Source organism: Equus quagga, chromosome 8 (assembly GCF_021613505.1).
Source record: "Equus quagga isolate Etosha38 chromosome 8, UCLA_HA_Equagga_1.0, whole genome shotgun sequence".
NCBI lineage: Eukaryota > Metazoa > Chordata > Mammalia > Perissodactyla > Equidae > Equus > Equus quagga.
This window is the reverse complement of record NC_060274.1, coordinates 57,316,547-57,341,660: the sequence shown is the minus strand read 5'-3', so window position 1 is coordinate 57,341,660 and position 25,114 is coordinate 57,316,547. Positions and strand designations below refer to the sequence as shown.

Sequence of the window (25,114 nt, the reverse complement as noted above, 5' to 3'; positions counted from 1 at the left end):
ATGTTCTACAGTGGACAGAACCAACCAGACCTCTCACACAACTATCCCAGAAACTTCAGTCTTCATCGTCACCCTATTTAGCCCAGGGAAGGGGCCAAGGGCCAGCCATTTCTTCTGGGGAGGTGTCATTTTCATGGGCTCTCATGTGGGAACATCGCCAATAATCTGTACCCTGGCATGACAACAGTGGAATGTCTCCAACTAGACAGAGCAAAACAGCAATGTAGACAATTTTCGGGGGGAAAAAGTGGGGTACTATCCTTCAACAATTCCCTGGGGAGGGGAGGAATGGCATCAGTCTTAGATCTCATTACCACATACCCATAGCATGAACAACTGGATGCCTATTAACAAGTGTTTTTTTTAAGGCCAGAAAGCTGAGGGCTGAGGATCTGAGTTTTCTTCCTTTCCATCTTTTACCATTTCCCATATTAACATATCAAGGTAATTTTTTGTATGATTAACAAAACACCACTGATTGTTTTTAAAGTCTTTCTGATTATAGTGATCTAATCAGCTTCTAATGAATTGTGTTTTCTTACTGACTCTGAGTTGATTTAGTTAAAATTTGAATAATCCGTGTTTACCTTGAACCCCATAATTTAAGTTCAAGATCAAAGAGGTTCTGAAAAATCATTCAAACCCAAAAGCCTAGGAACCCAGGATGCACCAGCAGATAAATCTGCCCAGGCTTTTAAAGCTTCATTTTACTTTTTTGCAAAATCATTTCTGAGAAGATCATCATTATAGTGTAACTGACCACAACAGAGCCTGGACATCAATAAAAGTAATTATTCTTTAGTTATATCTTTTACTTAAGCTTCTGAGGGCTGGTCTGCCTCCCTAAACTCAACTATATCTCAAATTTCACATAATGGATGTGTTCCGGGAATGCTGTAAGACTGAGTAGAATCATGATTAAAATGTAAAAGAGCACTTAGTATTTAAATGAAACTTCCGGCGAGTCATATTTTTATAAAAACAATCAATTTCACATATGTTTTTAAATCTGGCTTTTTTTAAATATAAAAAGTTGCTAAATTTCACCGTACCCTTTGCCATACTCTTTTAATATTACAGATTTGCAAGTCTCCTTTCCTTGTATCCAAATTCCACTCCCATCTCCAAGACATTGATCTGATTTTCTGTCGCCAGTTCCTATTTCTAAAATCCTCTTGGGTGTTATTAGCCAGTGAACGGTCCAAGTAAGCAAACTGGGCATGAAAATGAGACTAGTTTACTTAATCTCTGGCATTTCCAGGTATATTAATACACTGATAAAGCGAAGCACATTCTCTGTCTTTTCCAGTTGTAATATATTAGCTACCATGCATAATAAAAGATATAAATATATAGCAATGAATGGTTAATAGATCCCAAATATTTCTAGAAATTATCAATGCAGTAATCAACCTAATTTCCAAATAAAAATCTGAGCCCCAAAGCCCCAAGGATCTTCAATTTTTCAAATTTAATTTTTTCATTTTCTTGTGAACAAAGAAGGAAAAAGGTCTCTCTCTTTTAAAACATGAACTCAGAGATGAACGATAATGACTGGGGATGTTGGCACACCGAGGAAGTTTCCACATACCCTGGCACTTTGTCGGTTCACTCTCTTCTCCTCGTCGGGAAGTGGGGGCATTGGGTAGGGGTACTTCCTGCTGGAGGCAATAGACCCAGTTGATGAAGAAGGAGACTTGGCAGGAGATAAGGTCCTGAGACGTTGAAACACAGGAAATAAATATGATGTGATGACCTCATATCTTTTTCAAATATCTGAAGAGTGGGTTCAGAACAAACCCTCTGATTTCTACTTTCATAGGCCACTACTGCAAAGGTTTTGACTACTGGGAGATATTCTGTCACTCACAACACTGGAATGCTGGAATTTTATCTTCCTAATTTCATAACGGCAAGGATTGTTTATAATGTTCGTACACAGAATCATACTTTTCAACTAGAAAGCCAATAATGAAGTTTCCTATAGAATAGCTAAAAGGCTAAAATGGAGAAGGGATAAAATTATTCTAAGAACTCACAATGGTGAATTAAGTGTACAACATATTAATATTCTGCCTTATTTTTACCACAATGTAAAAAATGGTTTTAGTACAGTAATTCCAATTATATTTTTAAGATCTGAAAATATATACAATTGACATATTTATTAGTTGCTAATTCACACACCAGTTCACACAAAACTCATGCATTCAGAGGCCAGTGTGTTAGTTGTGAAAGAACAAAGGCAAATACAGGGGTTTTAATAATAAATTAGTAAACATGCAAGCAGTAAGGAGTGCAGAGTTCCAGCCAAACAAAGAGTCTGATGAGAACATACAAAAATGGTCTGATTAGTCCCTATCATCAGCATTTCTGTACAGGGGAGGATTCTAAGCCATAGAAGTAGGTCCTCATAACCCACGTTGGGTACACATATCATGTCAATAAGGTGGCTACACTTTATTGACTGGAATCTTAATAAAACTAAAACCAAAACATAAAAACCCTTTCTATTTGGATAACGTGTTCTCTTCATCATGGAGATAGTCCATACAAAAGATCTACAGAAGCTCCTGGTGTATTATGTTGTTCTTGTTTGATTCTGCACGTGCACTGCTAATATTTATGATTAAGCTGAGCACACTGGAAGAGCCCATATCTGCTACCTTGTCTTTAAAGTGAAAAAAAAAAAAAACAGCTGAGAGTGAAAAGTGTCCACTTACACTACATCAGTGGAAAACAGATGTGATAATTTGGCAGTAGCTATCCATTCACAAATGATATCACTACACATCCACGACTCCTCAAATCCTGGTGCAAGGTGGTAATGACCCACATCACTGAGCTGGTTACACTGCCACGTTAGAAGGTCAGGACTTAGTTTACTAGGAAGCCCCTCCTTTCAAATCCATTTCTATTTTATGGACGTTGAATTCCAATTAAGGTTTGAAAATAGTTTTTCTACAAACCCTAAGATCCAAGTGAACAATTCTTGCTCAATTTTAAGAATCAAGGGTGATTCAGTTTACTTTTAATCTGTAATTCCTAACGTTTCCTCTATTTTTGGAAAATGTCCACTACCATTCCTTAGTGTGAACTGTTAGAATATTGTGGCTGTCTGACTCCTCTTGTGTTAATGCTCTCTACTGCAGAACACACGGGTGGATCTAAGAATATCAGTACTTCAAATCATCTAAAGTACTATTAAAGTAATGTACTACTGCATATTTTTCTAATTCAGAAGTTAATGATTTTTTTTAATCTTAGGAAAACATTTCAAATAGGACTAAGATCTTCAGGAACCAAATTCAGTATGTGTAGAATGAGGACAAACTTTTGTATTTAGATATTAAGATACAGCTATATAAAACAAGGGATATTAACCAGGCTTTGGGTTTTTAGCCTAATCGCTACTGATAAGATATCCAAATTCAGGAAAGTTAGTCAGGTACACAAACAAATACATACATTTTGTTTACTTTAGGGGATCATGCAAAACGAGTCCTCTTTTTAATTTGCTACAGTGTGTGTGTCCATAGCATGAGCTGTTAGCTTATAGCTTCAAAGTCATGCCAGCCGTTCACTTGGCAGTGGGTCCAAAAGACCAGCTTTGTACACAAACAAGGCCATTCCAATGAGAGGTGCCAAAGTTGAGTATTCCCTTCTAATATCCTTCCAGGGCCAAACCAATAATGCGTTAAAACAAAAACAGGAGGTATTCTCCAGAACCCCAAAGAAATCGCACATATACTACTTCTCACATAAACACACTAGCTAACTGACACTTTGGACCCTGAGGGGAAAGAAAAGCCAAGCAGGACAGTTTTAGTACGGGTGAGGGGCATTGGGTCCTGGAGGTTGGGTGGTGTGTAACAGCATAAAGGGGACTATCTTGGGGATATGGAGAGCTCCAGAGCAGGAGTCAAAATAACATTAGGGAACAAGGCAGGGTAAATCAGCTTAGGAAAAATAAAAACACACTCAAAATTTCTCACAAATGTCTAAGAAAGACATTTCTCCAAAACCACCTCCAAGCTCTTTTCTGACCCTGGCTACTTGCCTGGTGGTTCCAGTCTGGCTTTCACTGAAAACCAGGCACTGGCCCAGCTCATTCACTTACAAAGTATCTTTGGACAAACGTTAACCATTATCATTACTGCATGTTTCAAAACTATAATAACCATAGTAGATGCCATTTAGAATTACACAAGGAAGTCTGTGTGGCAATGGATTGTGGTGTATCTTGGGGTTACATGAGACTTTCTGGGCTTGCTTTTTGTACACCTGTCTGTAAGGCCAATCTCAGTTCAGCTCTGCCCCCTAGAACTGACTAAAACCAGGCCAGTCACACATGAGGGACACAGGTCCACCCTTATTCACTGGACTGTGTTCATAAGCAAATTTTATAGTAGACTAATCTAGAAGGATTTATAAAGTATCCTAGGATAGGATTTCAATGGTCAATATCCACCCTGCTACTTTAATTACAGTGAAATGGAAAGGGAACAGATTTTGTAGTCAGAAAGAGCCTGGCTCATAATTCTGGTTCTGACACTTAACTAGCTGTGCTATCTTGAGTTATTCTTTGTGCCTCAGTTTCCTCCATCCATAGAAAAGGAATAAGAATGCCTACATCTCACGATATTGTGAGAAATAAAGGTACATAATAGGCACTCAACACGAGTTATTATTATTAGTTTCTTTTCAGAGTTATTGCATTTTCCATAAGATCATGGAAGTGGACTCAAAAACCACTAATGAAGTGAGTAACCAAGTCGATAATACCCAAGAGTAGGGATACCTTCTAAGAGTATGGAAAGCACTGTCACCAACAGAACTGCCCCAGGACCTAGGTGTGGGGAGATAATGCTCTTTCCCTGATGTCACCTGCACCTTCTAGATGACCTGAAGACATGCTGGCAACCATGTGAGCAGACACTGTCATATAAGAACTGGGTAAGGGAGCAGAGCTGAGGCACTCTGACCACTCAAGATCTTTTGGCATTTGTTTTTCTCTTTGTAGTGATGTGGATACTATATTTTAAATGCTGTATTTTGGACCAGTTTGCCACAGTCACAAAGACCCCATTGCATTTTAATAAGGATGCCACACACCCCACACCACATGGATAATTAATAAAGTAGCCTTTGCCCTCATTGGTGGTTTTGGCAGGAGAGGTAATCCTGAATGACCTGGCAGCAGATGAAGAAGACCTGAGCTTAAGCATAGGATTGGCAAAGCATAAGGTAAGGTGTGGATGCACTCTGGGCTCCTATATGAGGCTTGGCTTGGAAGGAGAATGGATGAAATTCTCTCTGTTGCATTAAAATCATTGTGTTAAAAGCCCTGGGGTATCTCAATTATTCACCTCTTCCACAGAAATTCAGTGTTGATTTTCATGTTTTACTAGTATAGTCCTTATTAACCCAAAAATGACAGTTAATTATAACCCTCCACTGAATTAGATCTAGCCTTTAAACACAAATAGGAATTTTTAATAATTAATTCTTAATGTGACTAACCACTGCAGGAAGCAACATCTCATATTAAAAGAGGAGACAAAGGAACCCTTAAAAATTGCCCTTGCAGCTTTGCACGTGCAACCGGGGGTGCCAAAGCATTTCCCCATCCAAATTGCGTTTAGTCATGCAGCTTCTGGGCAGACCTGGGTGCTGATTTTAAGAAACGTGAACTCTTCTCTGGGAGCCACATAAACTACTCAGCTCACCCAGGGGAGGTGAATCAACTCTTCCGGGGTACCATTTCACAAATTATTGCTGCAAAAATGCTAACTCCATTTAGGTATAAAAAGCCCTAGCCCATATGGGACTAAAGTCATCCTGTTTTGATTCCATGGCTGATACAAATTACAATCTGCCCACAAGCCTGAGGAAAATAGAAGGAGAAATAGGACTGCAGGTGAGCCAAGATTCCAAACAACATTCAAAATCATCTTACCTGTCTTCCTGACGTTGGCCATCTTGGGAGCTATAGGTGAGGGTGGGATGTTTGAATGTGAGTGTATGTGTATGAGGTTCAGTGGGAAAATGGTATAAGCAGAAGGACAGAGAAGGAGGGAAATATGAGGTATAAAAGCAGGGTATATTTTTTGTGAGCAGGCAGGGTTATGCTTTCCTTGGGATATATGCAAATGTATGGATCAAATTAAAATGCAGGTAGGTCTAATCATTTTCTCAAACTATACATGTCTAAACTAAATGGTACACTGGAAGAGAAAGTCCACCTTATATGGGTGCTGAGAGTTAAATACACATACATATTTTGATAACTGTTAAATGCTGACTCAAGTCATGGCAATGAGTAATCTGAAAGCTTACTGTTAAATAATGTTCGGGAGAGGTAGTAATTGAATCTATATTTCTTCTTTACATTAGTTGGCCACAAAGTAGTCAGATATAAAATGGACTTCAGATATAAAGTACTTCTACGAAATCATTTTGATATTATAAAGAGTGAAAAAATGCCATTAAGAGCTCTTGCAAGTTCTCTCTGACCTCTAATGTTACTCTGAGCTGCAGTTAATTGAGTAAATGTGCTAGTTTCTAAAATGTAGGGATACCCTGTCTGCTGTTTGTGAACCAAGAACATGTTTCTGATCTGCTTCCTGTTCTATGTGAAGTGTTAGACAATGACATTCTTACTGGGATGAAAAGATCCCTCAGATGCTTTGCTGAGCATCTGTAAAACACTTCTCAACAGAGCCCTTCTCTGGTAGCACATGGTTGTACTGAGCAAACAAAACCTAAACTCATCCCATACACTCTCAAGTGGTCAACAGTCTCTCAATAATTTTGAAGTTACATTAAATCTTTAGTTTTTACCAGAAGTAAAATTTCACTATATTTCACTTAGTTTCTTTCCATGTTTTTCCTTGAGTTTTCGTATGCATTATGCACTCTTAAAGGCAGGAAGTAGGAAAAATGCACCATGACACCACTAAATTCTAGAAATTAAATTATTCAGGTTAATAGTGCTTCTTTATTAGTGGGAAGTATGTTTCATGCCCATGGAACACTACACAGCATAAAATGAAGAGAAGCTACTAAAAAGCTCAAGATGGTGATAGGGACATGCACTAAATGACAACCTTTTCAAATGGCTTCATTTGAAACATTCAGAAAAGAACTAGACTTGCTCTCGAAGCAAAAACAGGGATCAAAAGGCAGCAAATAAACAAAGATCCTTTTCCACCTATGGGAACTTGTATTGGGAGATACAAGATAGAGAGCCAGTCACGCTACAATATTTGTATGTGCTGGGAGAGTTTGAAAAGGATATAAAATTAATTTATAAAATACCTAAAGTATGGTCCTTCAGTGTTTTTATTCACATCTTCTACCCACTTAGCTACATTATAGTCTCTTTTGAACCATGGGTTTAAATACCTGCAGAAAGCAATGGAAGGAACAAAGAAAGCAGAACAAGATAGAAAATCTGAAAATACACAGCACAAGCTTAGCAAGGATGTTCTTCACCCTCCAAATGCAAGTGACTATGGCAAATAAACCAGGATGGATGTTGGGTGATTATGAGGCAGTCTGTACAATGACATGAGAATAAACTCAGCTACAACAAGGCTCAAGGCATTTTAGAATATATTCAACATTTCAGGGAAAGCCTGTCCAGTGGTTTCCCAAGTGAATTAGAAGCTCTCTTTCAATCATAGTACTGTCAGCAATCCCATTCACCCACCTCCAAAGTGGCTTTTTCCAGGCCACTTCTCATTTGGCTCCTTGGTTTTCAAATGATAATGGCGCTTTTTGAGAATATTCAGATGGCTGCAACTCCAACCTGGTGTTTGGGCATATAACACCCCAAGAATAATTAAAAGGAGCAAAGTTCTCTTTCCAATATGAAAGGAAGGACTTTACATGGTCTTTGTCTTATTCCCATTAGCAGATCCCAAGGTGGAGTTAACAAGAATGGTGCTCCAGTTGGCACTATAAGGAGCAGAAAAGGTCCCAGTCTTCTGATCCTGGAGCCCCAGCACACATTAAGTGTGACCCAAACAGGCCTCCGTGATCTTGATCTGGGCTTAGTAATTTAGGTGCAGTTGTAATATTCCTTCCTCCTCTCTGTGCACTCCAGACTAAAGTGCTCGTGTTTCCATTAGGAAATGGCCTTCAGAGGTCACCTTCTGAGTATCTGATCATGAGTCGTGTGAGTGACCACCAGAGAATAATAATGACCTTAGTTAGCATTTCCCTGAAAGATCTGGCAAAGTCCTCATCAGAATTACTGCACAAAGGAAAATTTAAAATGTAGTAAAATTGGGAGTGCAAGTTTTTGGGGTTTTTTTTCAGAGTTTCCTTTGATTTTTTACCCCAGGAGCCAAGCAAAAATCTATCCCCTTAGAATTTGCCCTTGTAAAATAAATATAGGTTCAACAAATTCAGTCTTGGAAGAATTGGGAGGTCTTATTGACTTTTCTCATTTAAAAAGTAACTTCTAGAGATACTATAGACAATGACGATCCAAGCTCTATAAAACGTTTAAAGTTATTTGAAAACAAACCAAGGGAAATTATAAAATACACTATTCACTTGTGGTTAAAGTTTGATCCATTCCTCCAAATTTAGTTTTAGTTAGTAAATACATTTAAATCAAGACTACATTTCCACAGTTATGTAAACAAAATTAGAGTACTTTTTCCATAGCCCTTTTTCTTGTTTTTAGCTATGACCAATGTACAGCACAAAATAATGTCACGAAGTTCCCTGTTGAGAGAAGGGGTTGGTTGCTTTTTGTGCTTATAAGACCATTTTGCTAAGATAGTGTCCCCTAACTCAGGAACAACTCACACTAGTTTTGCCTTTAGCCACAATCATTGCCAACTTGTGCTTTTCACAGAGATAGCCAATTAAAACTTGCATCAAGATTTCCACTGAGACTCTGAACAAAAAGAAAAAGTCAAAAAGCAAGTACAGCCACAGATGAAGGCTAGTGAATGCTCTGGCCTGAGGAAAACTGTTGAAAAAGCCCATGCAGCTGTTACCGGGTGAAACATTGCCACACAGCAAACTGAGTCCCCACAGGCAGTCAGCCACTTCCAGAAGGAGGCACATGTGCCTTTCACTGACAACCTTAGAAGCTCAAAACAGTGGTGCCATGGCTGTTCCATGAAACCTGCAGCCACATGGCTAGGCTTGCACATGATGGACATTTTTTTCCATCTCAGGGAGCATCTCAGAAGGCTGTGATCACTTCACTAGAGGTCACTGAAGAGAGCTCTCAATTGTTGTTCCTTCTGGGGACCAGTCCATGCAAATGTCTTCACAGTGGACTTCCTAATGTCTCTAGGTCGTGGTGGCTGGAGTGACGGGATTTTATCAAACTGCTCTAAACCTGCCTAGGTGGCTTGACTTGGCTTGTAGCACAACATGCAAAAAAAATGCAATAGACAGGATAGGAGAGCTCTTTGTGTTCTCCAGGATGGAAAGGCAGAGGAAAATTAGCTGGTGCTGGCTGGACCAGGACCACCTCTGAGCAGACGTTGGGGGTCAGTCAGAGACCAAATGACCCTGTTCTCAGCCAAGGAAGGGACTGGGAGGGAGATTAAGTGGCAGCCCAGAATGAAGGGGCAGGTGGAGACTGACCTGTGATCCAGACTCCCTGTCTGGGGGCTGTCAGAGCCCCCTGGGCTTATGCCTTGGGATGGGACTGTCTGGGCGAGGGAGTGCCCAGGCTCAGGTGCTTGGGGCTCCCTCCTGTAAAAACACAATATATAATACAAAGTCTAAGCCAAAAACTTTTTTTACATCATGTACAACAGTGAGGAAGAAGCAAAATCTTTGAGTGGAAAAACAATACAATGAACAAGGACATTTTATGTTGTTAATTAGCATAGTACTCATTGGTGGTACATGTTTTAATTTGTGTCCCGATGTTTCACCATCCTTTGGGATGATGAGATATTAAAGGGAATGTTGAATAATGTCCATTATTAATGGACCTGATAATACCTCTTAATTTAAAAAACTAAAAAAGATATGTTTGTCTATGGTCATTCTGCTCCTCTTATAGTCACACAAATGATACTGTTATATCAGAAGCAAATGGGGTCATTTAACAAATATGAAAAGTATTTTAAAAAACTTGTCAATAAATTCTTTATATGGTATGTATTAGGATCGTTTTAAGGAAAAAAACATATATATATATGTTATATATATATATATATATATATATATATATATATATATATATATAGCGCCCGTACAATAAGGTATGTGAGAATACTGGTCAGCTTCACAGACTTGGCTCCAATCAGGTAACATGAGTCATGTAACCCAAATCTGAAAAGTCTGAAAAGTCTCAGGGAGTCCTTAATACTTCTTCATAAAGATGATTCCATTATAATGTCTTATTAAATATTATAACATCTCACAGGTAAGATTTTTCAAGGGTTATCAGTAGTATCATAATATTTATCACATGATACAAGTAGGAATTTTACAGAAAATTTTTAAAAAATAAGTGATTACTCTAGAAAATATTGTATAAATCTTGCTAAATACCTAGTATTCTTTGGGTCCTAAATCATAGCTTTAATATAATGTTGGATTTTTTTTTATTCACTTGGGAGTTTTCAAAGCCTTGTTATAGGAAATACTGTCAGAACACTGAGCAGTACGGAAAGGAAGTTCTAAAGAATATTTTGCAGTTGTATCTGCACTCTTATGAGCAACCAAGATAAGCTGAGGAGCTCTTACCAGGTGACCTCATGCAAAACAAATCAAACAACATTCCAAGAAGAGTTTATCCACAATGAACCCTAAAGCATCCAAGCGCTTTGGGAATGTATAAGATAAACTCTAACGTGTTAGTTATTTATGATGGAGTTCTAGGATGCCATTCTGGACCATGCAATGTTATCACTTGAACCTATCTATTGTTTCTAACGTAAAGTATCCTCTAGTAAAAACTTTGACAAGCCACTTACAATACCGTCAGCAGGAAGGTCCAAATTTCAGGGCAATGTTATTGTCCTGGACTGAAAAAGGCAGGGTATATGATGGAAAAGCTAACATAAGTTTCTGACAAGCAGTTAACAAATACCTGCTCTTCAGATTTTTTAAGTATTAAGGCATGAAGAAGCAATAGAGATCCTGAGAATAATAACTAGCACTGCAGTGAGAAATAAGTAAATAAATTTTAGGTGGGTCAAAAAGTATGGTTAATTAAAACCAGGTAGCAAGGTCCAGAAGGATACCAAGGGTGTGTTTTAGTCCACCACGGGACTGGTGTTTATCTCATTATAAATGACTTTAAATTTAACTTTCAACCCCATCCCCACTAAAAAAAAAGAGTGGCTATCAGTTGAAACGTATAGTGTTGCATTTAGTGACAATGATTCCGTTAAAGACCAAATTTAGGTACATGCCCTTTTAAATGTCCTCAGAAGGAAAATTTAAAAGGGAAACTTATCCATTAGTCTGAGAGAATGGTTAGATTGCAGCCATGAAGCCCTCCAAGCGGTGGTTTCATATTGTGAGCAGATCATGCTCTAGTAAGGTGGGAATTTTTCCCTGATGCTTCGAGGCTGTGTGAATATTGGGGAGAGGAAGGGTGACCCCTCTGAAATGGCTGGACCCCGGGTGATGAGAAGAAAGGAATGTTATCAAAATTCCCTTCAAACAGAACCAAGACACCACAATGGCAGGTTACTGGAGGAAAAAGCCTGCAGCAAGGGTGAGACCCCCACTATCAGTGAATATTGGTATGGGCACAGTTGCGGAGATGCCTATGTAAAAGAGAAAAGCCACGGTTAATTTTAAAACGGCAAAAAAGGAATTAAAAAGACAAAACCAAGACCAGAGGCATGGTTTACAGTTCTTTGATGATCTAGTTAATTAATGTTCACACTAATTGCACAGGACCTTGGTATGCCTTTTTCCATTAGAGGTTCAGACTTACTCAGTTGAATTAGACCGAGGTCTAAATCTTTTGCCTCTGATTTTCTTTCTGTTGCCTCCCAGGTTACCTGAAAAAGATGATTTACAGCTAGATTTGAATGTAAATAAACACCTGCCGTGTGTTTAATTACACGGTATTTCAAGTGGCTGTAATTCACAACCAGCACCACCCCAGAACACAGGGCTTTCTAGCACTACACAGCCTTCTCAATGTGTCTAGTGCACACTGCTATGGAATCTCATCATTACCCATCCAAGAAAAAAGAACTGGACTCTCATAATAAATGCCCTTCTCTCTGTTGGAGAAGAGCTAAGGAGCTTACAGGAAAGAACAAATCTTTACAACCAGGAACCACAAAATACAGAATTTGGGTTATGTGGACAGATGGATTCACAATGCCACTCTATACCTTGCCAAGAGTTACTTCGAGGTCGCCCATTTTCACAGATGTCTGAAATATGTTTTGTGTCTGGAATCCTTTCACTCCAAGAATGAGAGAGTCCATTTGACCTGAAATTGAAAATGTTGTATATATTGTTCAAAAATATAATCAAATGAATATTTTGAAATCAGTAAGCAAAATTTCTAAGCATTACTGTGCATTAAATAAAATAAATCAAGAAAGAAAAAAATCTGAAATGAAAGCATGAAGAGAACATGAAAGTCTTCATGAAGAAGGCAGAATTACACAACATCCAATTTAAGAAAAGTCAAATACAATGGAACCCCATTACAATAGTTTATAATTCAAAAGTATCAGGATACAACGCAAGCCAATTACATTCCCCAGAACACAGCAACCACATATAGAAAATTCACTACATATTTCGGTTACATAACCCGAGCAGCAGTTATAATGGGGTCCCACCATAGATGTTTCTTAATTGTAAAGCAATGGTTTTCACTCAAATATTATGAGAACATGGACTTCCAAGAGATTTCATTAAGATTTGCTCAACTGAACTGGTTAACCTTTATCAAAGTAATATTTAGGATTTCTTAAACAATAAAATTATTTTCTGAGAATTGGCATTTCCTCCACAAATATGGCCCCGAAAAATGTACTAGTGCTACTTAATTGTCCAGTAACTGAAAGGAATCAGATGTTTATCACAGAAACATCTCTCACAAAGCCCATGTACCATTAAGCCCTTCTGCTATTGTGTCCTGCTATCTTTAAAATAACTGTCCACAATAAGCAAACTTTACACACCTACCTTGTACCATATAAGTATTTTGACAAACTACATATACTTAGGAGGAGTCACATATTTTGATACAATTTTAACTGCTTAAAAATGATAACCCATTGAGATTTTGCTAAAATCCAGGAATTATTCAAATCAATGTTTTAAGTTCTTCTTGAGGTACTTTAGAAAATAGCACTATACTTGAAGTCTTTTCCACATATCATTGCAGCTAATTGCTAGTAATGTCTATTTTAAAAGGAGCCTTCTACTGATGAACAAAAAATTATTACACATTAATTCCCTAGATTAGGACTTTTTCAACACCATGTGCTAATTATAGAATGACTCATTTCGTCCAAAAGGACAACAGAAATTCTTCTGGAATCCATTGATTGCTCCACTTATTTACCATGTTATTTATTTTAAAATTAAGTATTTGATCAAGAAAATATTTATATACTGAAAGAATTTAAGTAAATCTTATTCTCTTAATTAAAAAGCCTCCAATAAAAGATTTTGAACATCCTTCTGTAGAATTGTACTTCTCGTGCAAAAACTAATTTTTTTACTTTTGCTTTAAAGCTACATTATCTGAGTAAAAATAGTCCTTCACTCTTAAGTTCCACATAAAGTAGAGTTCTAGATTTCACTAATTCCTTCTGTTCTCCTTCCTGATTGTTTAAAAAGAGTGAGATCCATTGCAGAATTTTTACAGATGATTCACTCTATTTAGAACTCCAGAAGAGATCATATTTCTTCTCAATAAACTAGGAACTTCCTCTTCAGTCTACAAAGTAATTACTGTGCCCAAAGTAATGCACGGGGCTATCAAATCTTTTTTTCTTTACATTACACCTTTACCAACAATTTTAAAGAAACTCTTCCGCAGGAATATTTTAGCTTCCTTCAGTGTGAATGTAGGTCTCATTTCCTAAAACATTCCAACTATTTATTTCTTCTATAAGTTTATTTTATTAAGCAATTATAAAGCATGCAGAATTTTAAATGGTCTTATACATCTTAAGATTCTGGAGCAAGAAAACAGCTCAAAGTTTAAGACATATAAATAATATATTAACCCCACCTATACTATTATAAAACTCAGTAAAACATTAAATACACTTAGATTTGGCAACCAAGCTCTAAGTTATAAAGTCCAGAAATAATCATTCCAGGAATAAAAGGCAAAATCATAGTATTCAAATATATGATTCACAGAGAAGCGATCTTTTTTTCACAGCAAGCTTAGCTTTGATATATTTAAAATTAAAAAATATTCAATGCACCATTTATATTACTAATTTATTTTAAAAACTGCTTTTATTGAAGCATGACAGTAACCTTTTTCTTTGACTACCAAACATGACATAAAGCTCACCATTTAAAATATGACAAAATACTATGTATAGCTTCTTAAGCCATATAAGAGCAAGATTGAAAAACTCTGGGGTTTCCATATAGATTTAGGGTTGTTATTTGTTTAGTTTTGTTTGGTTTGGAGTTCTGGCCTAATTTGTTACACAAGTGGTTCTGAGCATATGGCATTTTGAAGTAGAGTAATCAAAGAACAAAGGATACTATTTTTTTTAACATTCAAGAAAGAAGGAAGAAGTAATCAAACCTGCTGCAAAATAATGAAATGTTCTGACTAATGGAATAATGTGTGATGGAACAGGTAGAAATCTGAAAATGCGACAGAAAAGCAGACCTCTTCTTAGAACTAGATGCTGAGTTTGTGCTGACTCCAGGAGGAATGTCGCTATAAAAAGAGTCGCCATCTCCAGGCTTTTTTACATAATCTCCCTGGGGTAACTGTCTAAGGCATAATAAACATTTCAGAGTCAGAAAACAAGACACACACATGAACACAGACATATACAAATATTATTTTAGGAAAAAAGAGGTAGGGATAATGATCTACATGAATCAAATCTATAACAACATGTAAATTATTAATAAATGTGACAAGTTAAAGTTATTCTAACTGTAGAGATCAGAAATGCAATCACTGAAGTCTTTACAGTCTGGATGAAGAAAGCCTTGCTTCCCTTTCAGGGGAAAATTATTAAAAGATGAGGTTTTTCATTGTAACTTCATTATACTTGGAGATGTTAACTACAGTGCTGTCTTTTAAAAAATAATATTGGTGCGAAAGGAGACGTGTTGGAACAGTCACTGCCCAGATAAGGCATAAGTTTTTTTTCACTGTGGTAAGTAAACTATGATTTCTAAACACTATATAACATAACCTTGATTTGGTCCTAAAAGAACTGATTGATTTCGAAGCTATGTTCTATAATTTAATCCAAAGAAATTCTTATTAGAGTTCTCTGTTCAATTTGGAGCTTCATTGTTCATTTAACAGAAATATGAAGAAACTGGAAGACATTCAAAGGTCAATCAAGAACATAATTCTAGAACTGCACAGTAGAATATGCAAAGGAAGATAATTTAGCAAGAAGAAGAAAGGGTTGAAAACTGAATTCTTGTTGACACCACAGAAGGATATTTATAGTAGTTGGAGGTGACCTCAGTTCCCTCTCTCCACTGTAGAAGGAGTGAGCAAGGGAAAATCTATTAAATCTGCACTGTTCCTGACCCCACTCACTCTGATTTTGAATTAATTAAGACTAGAACAGATTTTTATTACTTCTCCTAAGAGAATAGGGTAGAAAACTTTAGATAGGACCACCTGGTCAACCCCTCTGCCCCAGTAGCTAGTCTGATCATTTGCCAATGCATGGCCCCTAAACTACCAACTGCATCTAAGACTTGATGCGGTACTGTTGTTGGAGGTCCCAAACGCTACTGTTGGACTCAGAATTTTAAACAGAGCTGTACTTAAATAGGTCTGCAACAAAGGCACACATTTGCTAACTCCTTTTCCTATCTGGTTTTCTCTTAGTTACTATACGAGTCATGGTCACTTGCTGATGCTAAGTTCTGTCCAAAAAATGCCACTTTCAGATGTTTGCTTGCTTATACTAATTACCATATTGTTTTAAATGTTTAAAATACTTGGTCATTTGTACTTCTGAATGATTGAATACTCTCTCATATTATTTCAATCGTATATATTCACACATCTCTACAAATCTACAGAAGAGTTTTCAACTGATATAAAGCACATATATAAATTTAATGTGATTAAATCTACTCCTTCCCTTTAAGAAAGTAGAATTTATCATTAGATTTGTATGTAAGACTACTTTTACCTACAATTCTTTGATACGTATTCCTTCAAAATATTTTTAATCCTTTAAGTGACTTCAGCTCGTAATTGTAATCTTTCTTTCTTTTTCCCACGGTATTATGAAACATTAACTTTATAGGAAAAATAATGCAATTTCCCCATATTAATAGTGTTAATAATATAGGACAAATGATATATCTTCTTATGCAAGAGACCTTTAATCTGTAGAATTATATTTTCTTTCTTGCCTCATATCAGTAAAATATTCTACCAATGCTTGAAAAAAACCTCTTAATAAAATCAGAGTTCTTCTGTATGTTGCCTCAGGGACAAAACTTCCCTTTTGTATCATAGTAATATTTATTAAAGAATGCCAGAGAACATCCCATCAACATCATATTTTCAATAGTAATCTTCATGGTTAACAAATCATTTTTGTCACTATACATTTAACGACAATCTTTATAAAGCAATGAGATGTATCTCACTAAATTCAAATTAAATAAAGACAAGTTCCAATGACACTTCAATTTTCCATTAATCTATTCCCCAAATTACTTTCTGTCTACATGGTTCTGGCATTCAGGCATTTACCAAGGGCTCATTTAGCTGATACTGCAGGCTTAAATGGACTTCCTCCCAATGGATGGGGCCCAGTGTTTTTTCTTTAACTGAGCACATTTCACTTCTCCTCCAATGTAACTTCTCTGCAGTCAATGGTCATCTTTCACACAGTACACAAACATCCTAAATGTTAAGCGAATCATAAACTGTGGGCTTCAGTCAAAGGGCTGAAGGCAGTTTAAGTTCAATGAACTTCTGGGCCAGGGCCTTGATTTTTATCATCCCAGGACGATTAGATTCTTATCCATCTCTATTGTGAAGTCTCTAAAATACAGAAACTACTCTCCATTCTCCTTAAAATTCCACAAGGAATGCATGTAACTTTCTTCACATAGTAAATGCACTAAAATGTTAATGACGGGTTATGAATTTTGTTAGAAGTCTTTTAAGAATAATATTTAACATCCTTCAGTGTCCAGAAATTTATCCTTTTTCAATACCTATTACATGTTATAACAAACTTATTTCTTCTTGTTTACCCGTTAGTGAGGATAGAGAGTATCAGGCCCTTATGATTAACAAAATAAGATGTTATCATTTGTTATAAAAGACCATAAATGACCAACTAAATGATCTCTTTAAATTTTTTTACACTGAATTTATTTTTCTACTCTTTATGGTTTTCTTCCTAAATTTTGCTGGTTTCATAGAATTTTGAAATCTAGAAGTGACTACTATGTTAGGTGACCTGACCAGTGCTAAGTTTTACAATGGGAAAATTACCTCATATTTCCCATATTACATGCAAATATTTTAGACACGTGCATGAATTTTTTTATAAATAATGACCAAAAGAAAATAAAAGCTTATTTAACTAACTTATTTTTCCTCCTAATGTATCCCTGTTATGAGGGAAGTCTGATCTTTTCTAAAAGGGTCCACTGAACCATAATATTTAACTTTATGGTCCTTATGCATGCTTGATATGGGAATACAATGAAAAAATTTAAGACTTAACCTTAATGCTGAAGGAGGCATTTCTCCAATGCTTTGTTGGCATCTGGGCTATCTGTTATTAGAATTGTTACTTTACTGTTTTAAGAAATACTGTGTAATGTGTACCAAGTCACACTGACAGATGCATGAATATCACTGAAATAATAATAATATAAAAACAAACTAAGAAAGGTTTGCAAAAAAAGGAGGGAGGTTCACAAGCAGAAAATAAAGTGGCTAAAACAGGTGAGAGAGAAAAGAAATGGGGAAGGAGATTTCTGCTTATGGTATGGATCAGGAAGATATGATCTAATTATTCTATTTCATATTAATCATAATGATGTGTGTTCATTCTAGACAAAGGAAGAGAATATTTCAACTGAATATGAGTGTTTTATAAATCCAAGTTCAATTAATGTTTTCCTATTCTATTGCTATTTGTAAACCAACCTGAAAACTAAAACTCAAACTTATAATTCTTGTTACAAAGTATACAGCTACTAAATCCTAAAGTGATCATCTAAAACATAAACAATAGCATTAACTGAAAAAATTGCGGAGGTCTTCCTTTCTGAAGATTTTAAACAAAAGGGTCAATAGCCATCCTTCTAACTACATGGTGTACAAGAGTTATCCGTGGCTCCTAGGTTCCTTGCTCCCACCCTTCACAAGATGACACTGGCAAATTTAAAGGGATATCATTCACGTATGGGGTTCTGCCTCCACTGTGCCCCAGAATGGGGCTTCTAATTTTTTATTAAGCAGTTTGTAAAGAAAAAAATGGGTTTGCTTCTCATCTTTTTGCCAGATTTGCAATTAAACCTATCACACATTCCTTTGATATAATGAAAACCTTGAGGACACATTCTCTGGAGGGCAAATTTACCAGGTTATGAGGTTCCTTCACAGAATTACTTGCCTGACCTCTCCAATAATTTGAAAGTTATGCCCAATTTGGAATTTCTGAGCCATTATTTCTATCATTAAGAAGAATCTGTTAACTGGCTACATATTTAACATGGTCTTGCATTCAACGTCAAAGCAAAACTATGTTCACCAATAGTACTTTCACCAGCTCAACCAGTATTTGTGGGCCTCATTAATGTCGATGAATGCTGCCTTCCTCTTTGAGAACAACCACACTTACCTTTTCTGTTTGAAGATCAGAGAAACAGAAAGTTTTCAGAGATCACATACTAATAACTTCCCTTACTATAATGCTTTACAGATGACAAAGAACTTTATCTGATTTAGAGCTGAAGAAAATTTAAGTGCTTTCCAAAGACCATATAGTAGCAAGTGGATTTCTGATTCCATGTCATTTGGTCCTCCCATCACAGAACCTCAAATGAAAATATAATTTAAAGGCAAGGGTAACTCAAAATTCTTAATTCTACTTTCTGGCATCCTTTGGAACTAGGCATATCTTTATTGGAATATTGGTAGATATTTTTACAAGATTGAAATTTCTTAATGCATTCTTTGGTATGTTGGCCTTACCACCTCCTCTATAATCACTAACATATGTTATCAAAAAGGAAAATCCTTGAGAAGATACTCATACATTCATGACTTCCTGATCTTAAGTCCACTCTTTGCTACTTCTCCATTTTGAGATTGATTGTCCAAACCTATGGACAAGGCCAAAAATAAATAAATATTGTGTTGAAGTATACCAAAATATATAAAATAAATAAATAAATATCTGCTTAAGATGTGACAACTCTCAAAATATGAACTAGATTCCAAAAAAGAGTAGCCAGATTGATAAAATGATGACTCAGTAATACCGGAGGCATGAAATTATTTTATCAGGCACATAAAGGCAATTCTTAATGTAAAAATTTCCTTAACTGTACCTAAGCATATATTGAGTTAGAATAAGCGATTGGTGTACAGTTTTACATATTAATCACTTTTTTGTACCATGGGCAATTCCTTCATTCTGGGTAGTATCCCTGGTGAGGACACATCTTAGAGCACTGTTTTAGCTTTGCTTATGTTACATATTTGCAACATTTTTCTTTCCTTTTTATACAGTCAGCAATATTAAATTACATTATAGCCTTAGCTCCTATGGAAATGAAGCTGAATCATCAATTTTTTATCTTATTAGTCTAATTTTACTTTTCACTGAAGTAAGCCATCCAACTTAGATTTCTGATCAACTTCTACCCAACAGAAAGCTTAAATGGCTACAGCTCTTCTCCAGTGTTTTTGGACACAAGAGTTTAAAACATATCACAAAGAAATCTAGTTATTTAAAAAATTTAATTAATTTTGCCTCAGTTTTACATTTTCCATTAATGATGAGTTAGTTACTCCAGGGAAAGGTCAGTGTTTCCTAATATATACGCTAACTGACCAAGATCTCAACTGGTACCGTGCGGGTACCATTTATATACAGAAACTCTGTAGACACTTACGGCTAAAGCCTTATAGGAATTTTAAGTTACAACGCAGAAAAAAACAGAAAAGTAAAGTTTAAAATTCTAATTTGTGAAAAAATATAAGCTGTGGTAGATGCCTGAAAAAGTATCAACACATTTATTACATCTTATTCCTAATCTACCACAGGCATCTAACGGAACAGTGGGAAAAGTTAAGTAAGAAGGAATTTGCATAGATATCCGGAGTGTAAACCTAGTACTATACGATGCAAGACCTGGTGTGGGTTATCACTTTCCAGGATATTTTCAATTTTTTGTTCAATAGCTAATAGCGTTAGCAATTTTTTAAATGTGAAAAGTGAAGGGTGACCACCAATAAGGGCTAATTTAGATTTAGAAAAAATAGGCAATTCTTATAGAACTACATGAATGCTTTGTACCTCTTTTTAAGCTGTTGGTTAAACATAGTTTTTAAGATTATGATGAACAGGGTGTCTGACTTTATGGGCTTTTTTATTCAAAAAAAGTATACTAGACAATCAGAGATTCCAACTATGCAAATTATTTCTTTAACTACCTGTGCAATTACCTAATCAGTACAAAAAATATTTTCTTACGCAGAGACAAACAGGCTCATCAAGTGCCAGGACACTCTCCTGACCACAACACTCCGCCCGTATACATTTTCTCACTTATGGATGGAAGTTACTAATAGAACAACAGTAACAAATAACAAAATCTCTCAGAAAGTCTTAGGCAAAAAGAGGTTATAAACATGAAGAAAAGCCAATTAACTAATGTAAGCAAAGGTGATACCTTAACATACAGAGGAAGTTTGTTTTACATGGAAAAAAAATCAATTTCCATATATATTACTACAAAAGTAACAAAAATAAGAACTTCTATTAATTGCAGTATTGTTGGATGAAAGAACCATTAAAATTAAATAATGATAGATCTGTTTTAAATTAATATATTCCACAGCACCGTTATTAATGTTATCATTTCAAGGTCACGAAAAATCAAGATTAGTTTGTGACCACTACAGCATAAAAACAAAGTGAACTTGATCTATAACTGTATGTACGAATTCCAAAGATGCTAACAGGATTTAAACCTTTCAGTTATGTGTTCAGATTATTCTCATCACATACCTCTGTTCTCGATAGTTTCTTTTCAAGGACAAGAAGAGAGGGGAGAAAAAAAAGAATTAGTTACCTATGGAAGCACATTAAGAGACAGCACTAAACAAAAGCTTCAGCATTCAGAGAAGTCTCCACTAGAGGACTCTGAGTTGAAAATTAAAATGGGGAACACACACAGTCGCACACACACAGATTCCACTTCATCTTCAGCAGAAGTGACACCAAAGGGGCAGTGACAATATTTTCAAATAACTATTTTTAAATGCATAAATAAACTTCAGTTATTAAAGAGTAACTGTTTTCTCAATATCAAGCTTATCATATTAAACATTTAGTAATATTCTAAAGTCAACCCTATTTCAAATACAGGCTTTCTGACATGTATATTGATTTAAATAATAAAATTAATTAATCAAGTTACTTATATAAATTAACTGTGTTTTCATAGAAATAAAAATCGTAGTTTATTTATTTTGGAATATATACCCCAAACTAAAGCCATTCCTAAGAATTTCAAACAGGAGAACACAAACTTTGGACATTAGAACATTTTATTTCATCGTGTATGATAAATTAGAATGAGTTAATTCCTGGCTGTCATGAACCTCCTAAGTTATTACTACTTACTCACTGAAACTTCACATTGGAAATACTTTGTTCAAAGTTTAGTAAAATACACTAAAATAAAATTACACGAGTTTCAAAACGAACCGACCTAAACAAAAACGTGTCTAGAGGATCTGGCAGTGAAGTACTAACGATTTTTAACTTTTAACTTAAAAGAGTTGATTTTTAACTTTCCATCGTGACCTAATTAAGTATTAATATTTTGAAGACATGTTAAAAAGGTCAAGCAACTGAGCAGGGGGCTCCCTCCTCCAAGACCAAGGACACTGTTTCCATGTAAGATTTCGTTTGTAGCACCTTCCCTGGCCAATCTATTCTGTACATTTTGTAAGTATCTTGTTTAATAATGAACTCATGAGGGTAAAAATGCCAATTTGTTACTTCTTATTTTTCATTGCTGAAACCATCACAGACGGGGGGGGTCAGAAAATAAGCCCAGAATCTTTCTATTCAACATGTTTTACTTTTTATTCTCTTGATCTGATTACCTGAGTGGTCCACCAGTTCCAAATGAGTATTCCTCATTTCCTATTCCTGCCATTCCCCGACTCCAAGGCTTGGAGAAGGAGTAGAAAGTTTAATTGGAAGGATTAATGAGAAAATGAGTTCTCAAGTCCTAAATCCATTTTCGAATTTCAAATAGAATATGTGAAACATCATATTCATGAATTTAATTCCTGAATTAAAATTTCTACATTCTCCTTCTATTTTTAAACATACTCTAAATAAGTTTTGTAATATTAAAATTTTCATTTAGATTCAAATTATTTATGAAGAGAATACTGCAGTATGAACAAGATTTGTCTTTTCTTTAATGAATCTACAAAGTACATATATTCAGAAATGAAAATAAAAACACCAGTGAAACCGCAAAAGAATTTCATAAAAATAAGAAATGAAATACAGAAAGAAGTACTTCTAATTCTAATCACTACAACAAATGGACACAGGAAATATCACTAGTAATCTGCATCTACTAGCAATAGGAGTAGATGTTTAAGTTTCCTATTTTCTGAAAGGGAATTTTTTCCAAGATTGTAAAAATGAAATATAAACTTGCATCAGCAGGTGGCAGAAAATCACACACTACAGAACTAACAATTTTGCTTTCCATTTTCACATGACCAAATGAAACCAATAAGCTACTTCAAAGCAGCAATGCTTGTCATGGCAACTACTATGTAAGTCCTGCATCAGGGAAGTCCAGGAAATAGTGTTGACTCTAAGACGGGGCTAATTCACCAGAGGTGTGAGGAGACGTAAAACAATAAATATACAGAAGACTCTTCCTTTCAGACATATAATTTTATAACTCCAAATGTTACGCTGAAATCAGCTGGTGAAAATATAAGTATGCAATATACCTAACAACCTGCACATCAAAGAGGCCAATAGGCACGGAGCAGCTACTGTGTACAGGGCTAGGGACTTATTTAATCAGGGCAAGGCATTACTTCTCAGCTGTGCTCTCCTTCGCTATGCTATACCATGCCAGACTGACTATGCTATGCCAAACTTTACTATGCTGTCTCTGCTATGTGTTAACACAGCCTTCCACAAATGTCTTTCTCTATTTTAATGCCTGTAACATACAAAGTTTATCCTGGCAGTAAACTAACTGCTCTCTTTTCAGTCAAAGAAACTGTTTCAGAGTTTTGACCTCACAATAAGCAACTGCCATATTTACTCTTACAGGTGTTTCCTTTGGTTCCCTGGTTTATGATCACGCCAGGTGATAATAATAACAGCAAACAATCACATAGTGCTTAGTCTATTGAAAGGTTTGAGGTATTTTTAAAGTCTAAAATATTCTAATTCCCAAGTTTTTTGGTGAACTAAGTTTGTTCTATGAGGGGAAAAAAAAAAAGGCTATAAAATGGGGCGATGCCCAGAATGCCTAACAAAAGCTGCAGACCTTGCAAATGGAGAGAAACTCTAGGCCTGGGAACCTGAAACAACATCATCAGAGATCGGCAGAACTATGATTTTCAGTTGAAATATTAAAGAGAACTTAAGGTTCGCTATGCTTAAGCTTTAATTTACTAAACTTAAAAAAGTTATTTGAATACTAAGGAAAATTTTCACATCATGAGATTGAAGTACTAAAAAGGAAATTGAGGATAGTAAATATATAAACTAAGTTCGGAATGTTTGAAGTCATTGACTTAGCTAAATGCTTAAGGGAATCAAATATTCAAAAGTTATATAACATAACTTTTTAAAATTTACAAATAGAACCAAAGAATTGTAAGTTGAACTTTGAAGATTAAAAAAGAATTAGGCTTTTAAAAATTGTAATATAAAGTTGAATTTTAATTTTAACAAAAAAAATCTCTGAACAGCCTTTTCTTCACACAAAAATACCCACATATTTAACAAATAATAGTGTCCTCTTCATGCTGGTTGTAAAGATAAAGGGGTTTTGCCCTCAGCACAATGCATGGCCATTGCAAGCATTCAGTAACAGATCTGCTGCTATGGTTCTTGTTGATAGTACTGTTATTATTGCTGTCGTTATTAAAGCATTACGCTCTCTAATTCACTATTTTGCCTAGATTTCTGGGTATGTGGTTAAGCCAAGACAACCTGTGTCACTAAAAAGCAAACCAACACAGCCTTTGTATAAGACATGATTTAGATAGATTTTACTTAACGCAATGGTTTTAAAACAATATTCAGTAATTTTAGAATAGAAGGGAATCATGTCAAGATCTAAAAAATGGTAAATTATTGTTACCTCTAATCATGCCAAGAATAATCAAGATTGAATGCTGAACCAGACCCATTTTCATTGCAGGTATATTTATCCAATGATACAAAACTTTCTAAATGTTTAACTCATTTAAACAAAATGTTTTAAAGTGTATTGGGACAGTAACAATATTGAGACGTTTCACTTACTTATAACCCCATGCAGTTATTCCTAATAGGAGGGCCAGCACTAAAATGGTGCCAGCAATGATGCCTATTATGATATTGGTACCAGCAACACCTAAGGGGAGAAAAGAAACAGTGAAGATCAGTGTATGTAATCGATATTTGGATATAAAATTCTTTCAGAAACTTTATTC

The 25,114-nt window shown here is 35.7% G+C and overlaps 1 protein-coding gene across 4 annotated transcripts in view; it reads right to left on the bottom strand.

Moving 5' to 3' along the window:
- Positions 1-25,114, bottom strand: part of ADAM22 (ADAM metallopeptidase domain 22) — a 242,058-nt gene that overhangs the window by 5,425 nt on the left and 211,519 nt on the right. The window contains exons 25-30 of one of the 4 annotated variants that reach the window (XM_046670781.1): positions 24,945-25,035; positions 21,426-21,443; positions 12,348-12,448; positions 11,939-12,005; positions 9,619-9,729; positions 1,592-1,715 (exon numbers count right to left, since the gene is read on the bottom strand). In XM_046670781.1, coding sequence (XP_046526737.1) covers positions 1,592-1,715; positions 9,619-9,729; positions 11,939-12,005; positions 12,348-12,448; positions 21,426-21,443; positions 24,945-25,035 — 512 coding nt within the window. The remainder of the gene's footprint in view (positions 1-1,591; positions 1,716-9,618; positions 9,730-11,938; positions 12,006-12,347; positions 12,449-21,425; positions 21,444-24,944; positions 25,036-25,114) is intronic. The other 3 variants (XM_046670780.1, XM_046670783.1, XM_046670784.1) reach the window with 3 other exon arrangements.